Source organism: Mytilus trossulus, chromosome 10 (assembly GCF_036588685.1).
Source record: "Mytilus trossulus isolate FHL-02 chromosome 10, PNRI_Mtr1.1.1.hap1, whole genome shotgun sequence".
NCBI lineage: Eukaryota > Metazoa > Mollusca > Bivalvia > Mytilida > Mytilidae > Mytilus > Mytilus trossulus.
Genome location: NC_086382.1, coordinates 50,511,666 through 50,524,719, shown reverse-complemented (window position 1 = coordinate 50,524,719; position 13,054 = coordinate 50,511,666). Strand labels below are relative to the sequence as shown.

At 31.2% G+C, this 13,054-nt stretch overlaps 2 protein-coding genes across 3 annotated transcripts in view; one reads left to right on the top strand and one right to left on the bottom strand.

Annotated features, from left to right (window-relative positions):
* Positions 1-13,054, bottom strand: part of LOC134687566 (protein still life, isoform SIF type 1-like) — a 143,926-nt gene that overhangs the window by 81,795 nt on the left and 49,077 nt on the right. For both annotated transcript variants that reach the window (XM_063547962.1, XM_063547964.1), the window contains exon 5: positions 4,253-4,353. The gene's annotated coding sequence lies outside the window, so the exon portion shown is untranslated. The remainder of the gene's footprint in view (positions 1-4,252; positions 4,354-13,054) is intronic.
* On the top strand, positions 951-4,177 carry LOC134687567 (uncharacterized). Its single transcript, XM_063547965.1, has 3 exons — positions 951-1,279; positions 1,775-1,968; positions 2,664-4,177. The coding sequence occupies exons 1-3, from the start codon at positions 1,072-1,074 to the stop codon at positions 3,258-3,260; spliced, it is 999 nt and encodes a 332-aa protein (XP_063404035.1). The 5' UTR covers positions 951-1,071; the 3' UTR covers positions 3,261-4,177.

The window sequence follows — 13,054 nt, the reverse complement described above, 5'->3', positions numbered from 1 at the left end:
TAATTTTTTTAGAATTTGTGAAAAACATGAAAAAAACAGTTTATTGTAAAGTAAAAATACAAAACATTTTGTTTGAGTTAGACAGAGCAATTCCATTGGGTCTGAGAATGGACATGAAAACATTAATGTTTTTTTTCAGTGGACCCCTCAGGCTGAATCAGGCAGAGAAAAGTTGTAGTCAGAAAAATTGTTTTTCAGGGCAGTTTCAATAAAAATTTGACAACATATGATTTTGACAGATGTGGAATGTTATTTGGTGGCAATAGGTTAACCAATCAATTTCATACTGATTAATTGTCAGTTAAAATAATGTTGAAACTAAAAACTTAAATTTCAATAGGGCTCTTCATGGTTAATTCAGCCATATTAGATAGGGGCAGATTTTTAAGAAAGAGGTTGAAATAGTATGAAAGTATGGGAAATCCTATGTGTATTTCCAAGCAACTGTTCTGATTTAATGATGTTTTCCCTTATTTTTCACACCATTTTTACCTCTATTTTGAAAATCTGCCCCCTTTCCAATATGGTAGAATTAACTGTGAAGAGCCCTATTATAAAAGAATTTAATCTTTTATTTTCTAATATACAATGATAGACATTCCAATTTTAAAGCCCTTTTTGCTCCCTCAATAACTTTAAATTTTTCCCTTAATTTGTTAACTCTGACTCGTAAATTGATCATAAACCTTCCTCAGTAATAATGTTGATTCTCTAAATTTACATATCTTTGCATGACTATAACAGTCTCATGCATATCATATATGTATTATATCTTTCTTCATTCATTCATTCACAGCCTTGAGAAGTCAATTAAAGGGTCATTAAATAGATCAATAAGAAACATGTGGCTTTAAATATGTAAACAACATATCAAACTTTTACATGACACAGATGACAAAGCATGTCATTTAAATTGATCCTCCAAGCCATCTGTCTGTAACAACCAATCAAATTAATAGGTCAAAGGTTAAAACCAATAAATCATGTGTGTGTACACAGTTACACAGATAATACATTAAATGTCTGACTAGTCAGATGTGTTTTTAATATTTTTATTGTATAAGAAGCAAAATGTATGCAAGGAAAAGTGGTCGTGATTGTAATGAAGGATTATTATTAACCCGAGCACAGACAGACAGACTTATAGATCTGTATAAAGGTGACATAGGACTTTGGGACATGTCTTCTCCTGTCTATCATAACAAAGACAGAAGAAGAAAGGCATTACTATCTATTCTTGATACACTGAGAGAGGAATATCCAGGCTTTGATGCAACAGGTAAATGATCTGCTAGGATATATAAACCATAATCTATATATAACTTCTGACATGTAAATTATTAACTAATCTATAAATAACGTCTGGCATGTACTCATTATTGGACATGACTGTAACATATGTAATAGACAAATAGTGAAAATCTTACCGGGTTTTAATCTTTTTTTTTTAATAAATTGAAGAACTTATCTTTTTAAGTTAATTTTACATGAGGTTTAGTTTTTCAAATATAAATAATTTATATGCAATACAGAGTTTTATTATTTCAGAAAATTCTTTAATATAAGTAACAACTAAATGAGATTGACCATCAAGTAACACATGATCAGTCTTTTTACACCCATTGTTTGAATGCATATCAAAAACCTGAAAAGAATTAGTTATACCTCCTATGTTTATTTGAACAGATAAATATAAGAAATCTTTGCTACTGCAAGTATACCATCCTCAAAATGTCATATATTTATGTCTGGTTTTTTTTCTATTATTTAACAGTTGACCAGCTACAATACAAGTTATCTAACTTGAGAGGATATTATTCCAGGGAGTTAAGTAAGATAAGAAAGTCACAGAGAGTTGGGACAGATGAGGTCTACATTAGTTCCTGGAGATTATTTGAACCTCTGGATAGCTTCCTAAGACAACACATAATACCCAGGAAAGCTCCAACATGTGATCTAGTAGACCTGGTAAATATACATCATTATCTTTTAAAGAACCAGTAGCAGATCCAAAAAGGGGGGGGGGGGGGGGTATTTCAGGGTTTGGAACCCCTCTTTTTATGGTTGACCAATGCATTTGAATAGGGAAAAAATGACTGGATCCACCCCTGAGAGCATCAGTAACAACAAAACCTAAGCAAACAGAAAATAAATGTAATATTTAGCGCAGTATTTATCAAAATTTCACATACATATGGTTTCAAAATGTGTAACACAGATGAAAACATGTTCATAATTACAACATTGTTTTTTGAATGAACTTTTGTATAAATGCTGTAACTAAGATTCATAAATGGAAAAAAATATTATGTCCTGGACATTAACTTATCTAGGCAAAACATATATATGTCTGTTTCCTGTCTTCCAATCTTCTCTATGTTTAATCACTAACCCCAAGACATTTTATTAATTTTACAGCAAAACTGTTGTGTTTTGTAACATACAGTAGACTTCAAAATGGCAAAAGTTCAAAATGATGCACAAATTATTGAATATGCTTCTGAAAATCCAGTCCGAAATGACAGAATATGTTATTTTTGTTTTTGATTTTTGTTGCCCTTTATTTATGCCATAGTCTACATTTCACAGCTATAAAAGTACTAACACCTTGAAAAAAAATGCCACACAAAATGAATTAAAACCCAATGTCTTTTAATCAACAGGAAACCAGTTGTAAAAGAGAACCAGAAGATTATGATTCTGATGAAGAATTGTATCTAGTTTCTGATGAAACAGAAGAACAATCTTCCAATTCCAGCCTTCCTAACCAAGCTTATCACATACAACACGCCCAGGAGCATCATCACATGTCTGAGGACCAATCAAATGACACTGCAATATATCATGGTAGCAGTACAATTTTACCAGTTATATCAGGGACCAGATCTATAGTACCAGAAATTGAACATAGACCAGAGAGTAGTACTCGAATGAAAAGACCAAGACATTCTGGTCCAGAAACAGTTATATCAGAAACTGATTCCCTGGAATATGATAACAGAATAAAAGCAAAGGGTACCAGATTACTGACATCACAGTCAAGTGACAGATATTCCGTGCACTTTAATACTGAAAATAAACCTGAAGAACACAAGTTAGTTACTCCAGATGAAGATGACGACAGCCTATTTGCACGATACATTGCTATGGAAATGAGGAAAATAAAAGACCCTCATACAAAAGCTTATGTCAAATTTAAAATACATTCAATTATTTATGAATCTCAATTCGGTGCTATCCCATCCAATATCAATATGTAATACAGAGAAAAACCAAAAAATACAGAATAAATCTGAAAAACTGATTGCCAACAATTTCGAGTTTCTGTGAAGTGTACTTGAAAGTAACTTGAAGAAAATTTTATAAAGTTCTGTTATTTTTAAATTAGCTGTGAACATGAAACAATTTGTAACATCTAAAATTAAACATGAGATTTTTTTTCATTTACTACAAATAATACTACACTTGTATACTATAAATAGCTGGTGATTGGAGTTAATTATAACATATCTTTAATGAAATTTGTATTATACAATCTAATTATAGCTGCATGTTATATCACCAGACTTACTGTGGCAGTGTTATTTTTCATGTACAAAGAACAGGAGAGAATGTTCTAAGAAGATGGCACCTTGAGTGTCAGTTGAAAAAGAGACCCCAAAAAAAAAATGGTATAATTTAAAAACCATTCAATATAAACTATGTATACTGAAACTACATGTTCATCTCTTCAATCTTCCTGTTGTATTGTTGGTTAATAATTGATTGATTGGTATTTAACACCACTTTCAACACTTTTGTGCTATCTCATGACAGTCAGTTTTTATTGGTGGCGGAAGCTGGAGTGCCTAGAGAGAACCACCAACCCTCGGTAGGAAAATTGACTATACTAGTAAATAAAGATAGGAGTCCAGTTCACCTGCCCTGTGCAGCATTCTAACTCACAATCTCAGCTTTGACAGGCTAATGATACAGTTGTCATTGGTAGTACTACTTAGACCACTTGTCCACCAAGACCCCTTGTTAATTAATCAAAACCATTTATTGTATATATTTTTAAAACAATGACGAGAGATGACAGACGCCAACTGATGAGAAAACCTCAATTGGCATTTCAAAGTAACTTTACATAATGTATCAGTAATAATTCTCATTAAAAATAGCTTATGCTTTCTAATTACATTTTTTATTAAATTTGAACGGATACATGGTTGTTGTGTGTGTGTGTGTGTTTATAGGGTATCTAACTCACCTGTTATCTTGTTATGTACTTTAGAGACAAGTTACTTCCCAATCAATATCTACATTACATCAAGCTTCCTAAGTTCAGATGTGATTGACACAAACAGAAAACTGAAAACAATAAAGAGATGTTTTTAGAATAAAGAGCTTGTTTATTACCAAGTTGTTGTCTCTAAATTTAGATGCTCTTATATAAATAACATGAAAATGGCTTTTGAAGGGGTGCTTTGAGGTTTGGTAACATTTTCACTTTAATGAGAAACAAGTTCAGTTTTAATACAGTAGTTGATGATGCCAAGCTGATTTCACATAAAATACTGGCACATTATAATGGTGGTCTTTGTTATGCTTGTCTTTATAACTATAAATGTGTCTGATTGTCTACTGATATCTAAGACTATAGGTCATCAGTGAACTTGTACTTATACCTATAATGTGTCTGGTTGCGTAACTGTGTGGTTTTTTTTAAACCGCAGGACTTATTAATGCAAGAACAAACTTTTGCTTGTTTCTATAAATATAACTATACAGTCAAACCAATATATATGAGAGGTAACCCTCAGGAGCATAGAAAAATTACCTTATGAAAAAGGTGTCCTATAAATATAGGTTCAAAATACATTTGTAGTATTAATGCATCTGTAAGGTAACAGAAGTGGACTTGGACAGAATAAATAAGAAGATGTGGTATGAGTGCCAATGAGACAAGTCTCCAGCCAAGTCAAAACGTACAAATTGTTACCAAGTAACTATTTATAGATCAAATTTCGGCCCTCAACACAGATCTGCGCCTTGGCTCACACTGAACAGCAAGCTATAAAGGGCCTCAAAATGACTAATGTACAGGAAAACTTACGCTCTAATCTATTTAAAACTAGATGTGTCAAAGCGACAGGAATGGACCAGTCTGAAAAATCTGCAATTTCAATAACACATGTGGGCACAAACGTCACATATCAAAAATCAGCTCAAAATCTGGAGGTGTGTACGAAAAAAGTCTGTATTCAAAACTGTGATTTACAACAATTTTCAAAGTTGTAAACCCTTAATTTTGGCAAAAATTAGTGGATTGAAAGAAACTTAAAATTGATGTGTAACTCATCATGGTTAGCTCACATACCTATCAGCTCAATATCTGAAAGCATTAAGATAAAAGGTCTGTATAACTGTGATTTTTAACAACTTATCAAAGTCCACAGCCCGAAATTACAGCAAAAATTAGCCAAGTGGAACAAAACTGAAACTTGATCTGTAACTCATCATGGGTAACTCACATACCAAAAATCAGCCTAATATCTGAAAGCTGATTAAGATAAAAGGTTCGTATAACTGTGATTTTCAACAATTTATCAAAGTCCATAGCCCGTAATTTCTACAAAAAAATAGCCAAGCAAAACTTGATCTGTAACTCATCTAGGTTAACTCACATGCTAAATAATCATCCAAATATATGAAAGTGTTTATCAAAAAACTTCATATAACTGTGTTTTTCAACAATTTAACATAGTCCAAAGCCTTCGAGTTTCAGCAAAAATTAGTGGAGCAGAACAAAACTTTAACTTGATCTGAAACTCATCATGGTTAACTCACACACCAAAAATCAGCCCAATATTAGAAGGTGTATAGAATTAACTCTGTATAATGGTTTGTTGGGGCATGACAGAATCACAGAATTTTGGAATTACAGAATTCCAGAACTATGGACAAGGGTTTAACTAAATGGCACCGACAACTTCGTTGCAGGGCCATACAAAAACTTATGAAACACAACAACAAACGACAACAACTGAACAACAAACAACAACTCCTGAACAACAAGCAGTTTTTCACATAATAGCAATCACATTTGTAGCAGGTTCGACTGTATAATACTCCACAATTTAAAGCCTATAAATGTATGAATAAAATGTGTATTATTATTGACATATCTGTCTTATAAGAGTTTCAAATAATGTTCCATTTTAGGGTATATATCTATTTTGTGTAAACATTGCATGTAAGATACTGTTGACCTTTTAATAAATGGAAAATGGGAATACTTTCAAGGCTTGAAAATAGATACTTATAAGATCAAATAGATTTGCCTACAGACTCGGTGGAATAAAACTGGTATTGACATCATGTCATTTTGTAGTTACAAAGAGTCAACTTAATCTTGTACTCTCTGTGAAGAATTATTTACCTTTTACACATCAGTTGAAAAATGTTCCCAACTAATTCATTATTTTGTTGATATTATAATAAAATAGTATGATTTATAAAGAATTAATGTTTTTTAGGCCAGTTTCTTGATTATGAATTGAATACATGTTCAGGGAGAGACTAGAAAGAAACTTATTCTCAAGAAATTAAACAATAAACTAAAGATTATAAGAATACACATTAGTAGTATTTAATAAGATGATTGGACAATAGTCTTGAATTTTTTCGGCAACAATTTATTATCACAAAAAACTGAGGCATTTAAGGCAATCAAAAACTACTTTTTATTTTGTATGATGCAGATACCAGAAATTAGTATTGCCAAAAAATTCTATTCCTGATGGTCTGACAGATTTGTGTTGATTACAGGTTACTTAAAAACATAAACCAATTAACACCTACAAAATATTAAGCTTGATGAAAAAATGGCAATTATGACCTTTTTTTCCTCAATTGTTTACAAGAAAATTTTATCTTAAGAAAATTCTTTGAAATTACACCAAAACTTATAAGAAAAATACCATTCTTTAAAGTTCATTGCCATAAAACCTTATTTAATACTTCAATTACATAATAAGAGAATAATCTACCTAATTTACTGTAAAAAAGACAATGTCTTATGTAGACAAGAGTTTTCTAGTTAGATAAGGTCTCCATGGATTAAAAACTTTCTTCTCCTTAATATGTCTGCAAGATTCACTGTCTAATATTGATAATGTCACGGTACCTATTATAAGTTCAGGTGGTACTAAGTTTATTGTGTCTCATTCTCGACATTCATATGTAGAACTCTGTTTCAGAACTAATGCAGCATAATAAAATAAAAAAAATTCTTGTAAAAAATGGTAAATATTAGAGTAATTTGATTTTTTTTTTCAAAAATACAAGGGCTTTAAGGACAGAACCTACTATTGGTTTAAAAAGTTGTAATATAAAAATGTCTTAGCATGGTCTTGGAGGAGAGATATCACATGACATTCATTTATTTGAAAAATCAGGGTTTTAATTTGTTTTCCTAATATTATAAACAGGTTTCACAAACAACTTTCATTGAAATAAGGTTGTCATTTTACTATTGTAACATATAAATGTTTGACTTTAATATGTATCCTCCTGAACATTAATGAAATATTTGTCCTTGAATGTTTAGCAAACAACAATTGATTGATTGATGTTTAACACCACTTTCAGCGCTATTGTGCTATTCCATGGCAGTCATCTTTACTTGACAGAGGAAACTGGAGGGATTGTTGAAAACCACTGACCCTGGGTAGCAGGGGTCATTTTAAATTAGGGGGTTCCAACTATATGTCCCCATTCAAATGCATTGATTGGCCCAAAAAGGGGGGCTTCAAACCCTCGGACCCCCCCCCCACTGGATCCCCTAATGGGTAGGAAAACTGACAATCCTAATTAAGTTAACTAAGATAGGAGAAAAGTGCACTACCTCAGTGTTGACAGACTAATGACAGAGGCTCCCGCAGGGTCAAAAACGACCTGCGACCTCTGGGCTTTTCAGAGGAGACTTCCGACCTGCCACTTGTAAAATTAAGAAAAATACGACCTCTGAACAACTTCTGTCCTCTGTGTTGGGAAAAACGACCTGCGACCTGTACATTTCCCTTAAAAACAACCTCTCGACAAATTTAAAAGCGACCTTGCGACCTGAGGGGGGTACCCTGTGGGAGCCTCATGATACATACAACTACTTTGAATATAAATTTCTTTCACCCCCACTAAGAAGTGCAAAAAAATGAAATCGCTTATTATTTTATTGTTAAAATCCATAGTTATTTCGATCAAGGGCATTATAAATTGTTTATTTACTGTCTGAGAAGGAATTTTTTTGGAAGTCCTCTCTGAAGAAAATTCTGACAGCTTTGATAAAAAAAACACCTAACAAAAAACTTAAATACATGTATGTTAAGCAGCATGAATTGTGAGAATAATAATGGCTAATCTCTATCAATACTTGTTGGTTAGACTTAAATTATATTTTTGATAAACAAAAAAAAGACTTAAATCAAATTATATTTTTGATCAAAAAAAATATCAATCTATTCCCAATAAAATATGACATCAACTGATTTTTTTTCTTTTCAAGAAATCATTGAGACTGTGAAATGATGGGTTTCATACTGACATTTCTCTACATCAGAAGTAAAAATAGCAAAATAGCGTAAAATTTCAAAGATTATTCAAGAGACTCATCTAATTCTATCTTTGCTAGCTACAAAAATCTCTCTTTTATTCTTTATACAATCTATCAACAAAACAGTTAAATGTTCATGTCAGAAAATATTAACAAACTGATCAATTTGTATTGCAATCTAATAAAACAGGAATCAACTTTAGATAGATAGCATTGACGTATTTGGTAAGTTTTATAGACATTTACTGATTCCCATTGTATCCTCAATATACTCATCATAGCTTTGGAAAACTGGTGGACGAGTTGAGAATTGATAGTGTGTTTTCCACTATACTCAAGAGAAAAAACTTAGGAAAGAAAAAAAAATACAATAGGCCTTATTTTTCTTACAGAAGAAACCTGAACACAAACTGTTTTAAGAGTACCAAGATTTCATTGATCAAGGTCAATTTGTTTAATGAGGGTCTGGATGGGGGGTCTGTTTTTCTGAAACATTTAATTTTCACCCCTTTTTTCTCTAATCTTCCAAAAATTAACCCCTTTTTTCTCTAATCTTCATTTATTTAGCCTGTTATTCTCTAATCTTCATTTTTTAAGGGCATTATTCTTTAATCATTTAACCTTATCCAAACCCTCTTTAATCCCACCCACTTGTTTCACAAGGAATATTCCAAAAGAACTGATTGCCCTTAAAATATTTAATAAACAGCTTCTTAAATCTTCCCACTCCATAGAAACTTTAACCTACATGATTCTATAATGCTTAACATTTTAAAACTAAAATCTATGCTTTCTGAAAGTTGGAACACTCACAGACTTTCATATGTTTAGGTACTCTCATAGAGTTATGGCACAGTGATGCAAGTTTGGACTGAACATTTCTGTGTACTGTGTTGAAGGAGTGGCACTAAATGAACAAATCAGCATATTATCATACAGCACAGATTGAAAGTTTTGACATATATAAAGTGCTAATTAAGCTCTCAATTATAAAATCTTTGCTTTATTGATGAAAACATTTGAAAATTCTACGACAATACTCTGAAAAATGTTTGCACATAACGTCAATTCAAAATTGGTGGGGTACTACCATAATTTTTGTGTATTACATGCAAATGATATCGTTTGACAAACGATCAATTTTATATATATAGCCTTTGGAGTTTGAACTCTGCTAAAAACACTTAATCAAACATTCTGAAAATAGAATTTTTCCCTCCATAAACAAGAAAATGTTACCCCGCAATAATTATTGAAACTTCTGTAGAAGCAACTTAGGTTTAAATCAAATGTTTTTAAATTGAGACTTGATCTTTTCACATTTAAATACAATGTCAACCTAACCAACTTTATTGTTGTTTAAATTTCAAACTTAATTATATACATTTTTACAGAATTTAATTTCTAATCAGATTTCTGATTCCAGCAAAAATTGTATCCTTATGTGATTACTCAGAAAATGTCAAAGCTTTAGATCAGTATTATCTTTTATTTTTCCATTTTAACTTGTGACTTCATTTCGTCTTCAATTATTCTAAAGCCTCGCGATCCCAAATCTGCACTGAAAACTTTTTTTCCATTTGACTTTAGATTCTAGTCAATATTTTTGATGTACACTAATTTACTTGTAACATATAGACAACCAAGGGTTTAAAATATGCATTCACTCAGGATCATCAAAATGCTTTTTCATTAGTGATTTTTATCGTGTGTCTGTGTTTTAACAGCAAGCTATCCCTAAATATTAATTCTATAGGCATTTATTCAATATTTCTGCCAAAATTTGTCATAAAAATGTCAATCTCTTTTATTAATCACATGCTCCTTAAAAATATGGAATCAATATCAGAGATTTGATGAGTAAAACTGACTAGGTCAATGAAATATACTTTCAGCAGTACTCTCAGCACAGGACAAACGTGTTTTACAAGTCATCGGCAACAAAGTTGGCAGCAAATAGTCAAAAAGACTCTTTTATGAAATTTATTTCAATGAATATTGAACTCGCATTTTGATATCTTATACATTCATCTGTATGGTTCAAATATTAGTCCAAAATTGAATCAACAACCAACCTCTGCAATAGTATCAACATATGACTTCAATGTCACCTGACCTCAGTGTTAATTAGATGGGGGAGAAAGTCAAAACAGATACATGTGGTCAAATCTATCCCTTTGGAAAAACATGGCAGATGCAGAAAATGCAGATGCAGAATATGTGTACATGAAATGATATTTTCAACTTCAAAGCTGAAACAACCACTATCCTGTTACTCCACATTATTTAGTGATGGATAACAGTTGAAACTATGCATCATGCACTCAAGTTATATAACTGAAGACCACCTGTGATATGGAACTTGACTTCAGACAGGCACATTAAAACTTGTTTAAATAAGATTTATAGTGTATCAAAATAAGCTTAAATTTTAAATGAGCCAAAAACCTACTGAAAATTATGAACAAGAGGCTCCTAAAATCCTTAATCCCTGATACCAGTTCAAAATATACAATTTTGATATTTATTTATACTTGTACTGCAATCAGTGACATATGCGCTCATTATTTAAACTTGTTTGTAGATATTTTTACAGATCTTGTAATGAAGATCATTATTACTGTTTACAGTTTATATCTAAGTACAGTTTCCATTCTGACTTGCTTTTCCAGTTCCTCTCTATCAATTATGGTTTCTGAAAAAGCAAAAATCATGACAAGGGCAATGACTTCTATAAGGGGGCAATTGATAATTTGAACATTGTGAATTTACCTAAACATTTTAAGTCCATGAAATCTTTGATGGATTCTGCTAAAATAAGTAAGTCATCTTTAATTTTAAGGGCAATAACTCCCATTAAAGTTCAAATGACAATTTATCTTATTCTGCTGAACCATTCAAAATGTTATTATATCTCTACTTATTGTAGATAAAAAGGGCAATAACTCTTATAATACTGGTCAATTGATGATTTATTCCATGCTGATTAATTTGTACAATTTCTTGAGGGTTTTTTTCTTCATTTTTAGTGATAATATTTTTCTCAGACATTGAGTATGCAAGTGTTCAAGGTAAAAACCGAAATCTTTGATATTTACTATATATCATGCTTATTACATAAAACTTATTAATGTAATCTTTTGACCTTTGCACACCATGTTTTCGAATTTTAGAATCTGAGAACATAAAACCAGACATGGTTTATGAATCCAAAAAGGAGCATGATATTTATTAGAATACAGTACTTATTATAGGTCAACATACCATAATAAGGAATTCAATAGCCTAATTTTGTGACAGTACATTACATCTTTAACAAGGATATAATTATAATCTGTTTCATCAGCGTTGATGTAGAAGAAACAGACAAATTCTAGCATCAATATGTCACCAGAGCTTTGTTATTTTCTAACCATTTTTAACAACATTTGACATTATAAAACAGATATTTTTCTCAATAAGCTCTCAGTATTCCAAATAGACTAGTAAATCTTTTAAGATGGTAGTTTTATAGATAAGTCTTGGTAAGACATATCCAATTTATAAAGAAATAAATAACTATGAATTATCAATTTCTTTTTTTTCAAGAATGACTATTATTTCATAGTAGAGAATTACTGATTATGCAAGTTAAAATAAAAAGATAATTTACAATCAAAACAAAAAAAAATTTAACCATGAACCTTACAGACTTATACTTAACAGGTTCATATTGAACATGTTTTAGTCATTTTTTTCTATTTTTGGTTCTTACATGAGGAAGTCATAAAGAATATATAACCCATACCATGTGTTTCATTTGCTCATGTGTAAACAAGCCTTACAATTCATCAACACAAATAGAAGTTTGTATTACTAGCAACTTCTAATTTCTAAGTTGAATCAGACCTTAAGAAATTGAAGGAGCTTACACATATATTTTACTGTAAACCAACTTATTTTCGCCAGTGATTTTTTTTCCCGCAACTTTCACGAGTAGAAAAATAAAGTGAATATAAATTGTTCCCAATATGTAAAACTTTGATCATTCCTTATTCAAAACTTCATCAAGTCAATCAGAAAATTGCAAAGTTAAATAGCCGCAAAATGGTCTAGGAAGCGTAAAATGCAAAAAAAAGTATCCACGAAAATAAGTTGGTTAACAGTAATCTACATTAACTAGAGGCTCTAAAGAGCCTGTGTCGCTCAACTTGGTATATGTGAATATTAAACAAAGGAAGCAGATGGATTCATGACAAAATTTTGTTTTGATGATGGTGATGTGTTTGTAAATCTTACTTTACTAAACAGTCTTGCTGCTTACAATTATCTCTATCTATAATGAATTGGCCCAGTAGTATCAGTGGAAATGTTAATAAAAATTTAAAATTTTTATGAAAATTGTTAAAAATTGACTATAAAGGAAAATAACTCCTTAGGGGGTCAATTGACCATTTCGGTCATGTTGACTTATTTGTA

Bases quoted from the DNA above. Each gene is read 5' to 3' on its own strand.
- LOC134687567 (XM_063547965.1), top strand. From the start codon at position 1,072: ATGTATGCAAGGAAAAGTGGTCGTGATTGTAATGAAGGATTATTATTA. The intron at 1,280-1,774 runs GTAAATGATCTG...ATTATTTAACAG, and splicing joins TCCAGGCTTTGATGCAACAG to TTGACCAGCTACAATACAAG. The intron at 1,969-2,663 runs GTAAATATACAT...TTTAATCAACAG, and splicing joins CATGTGATCTAGTAGACCTG to GAAACCAGTTGTAAAAGAGA.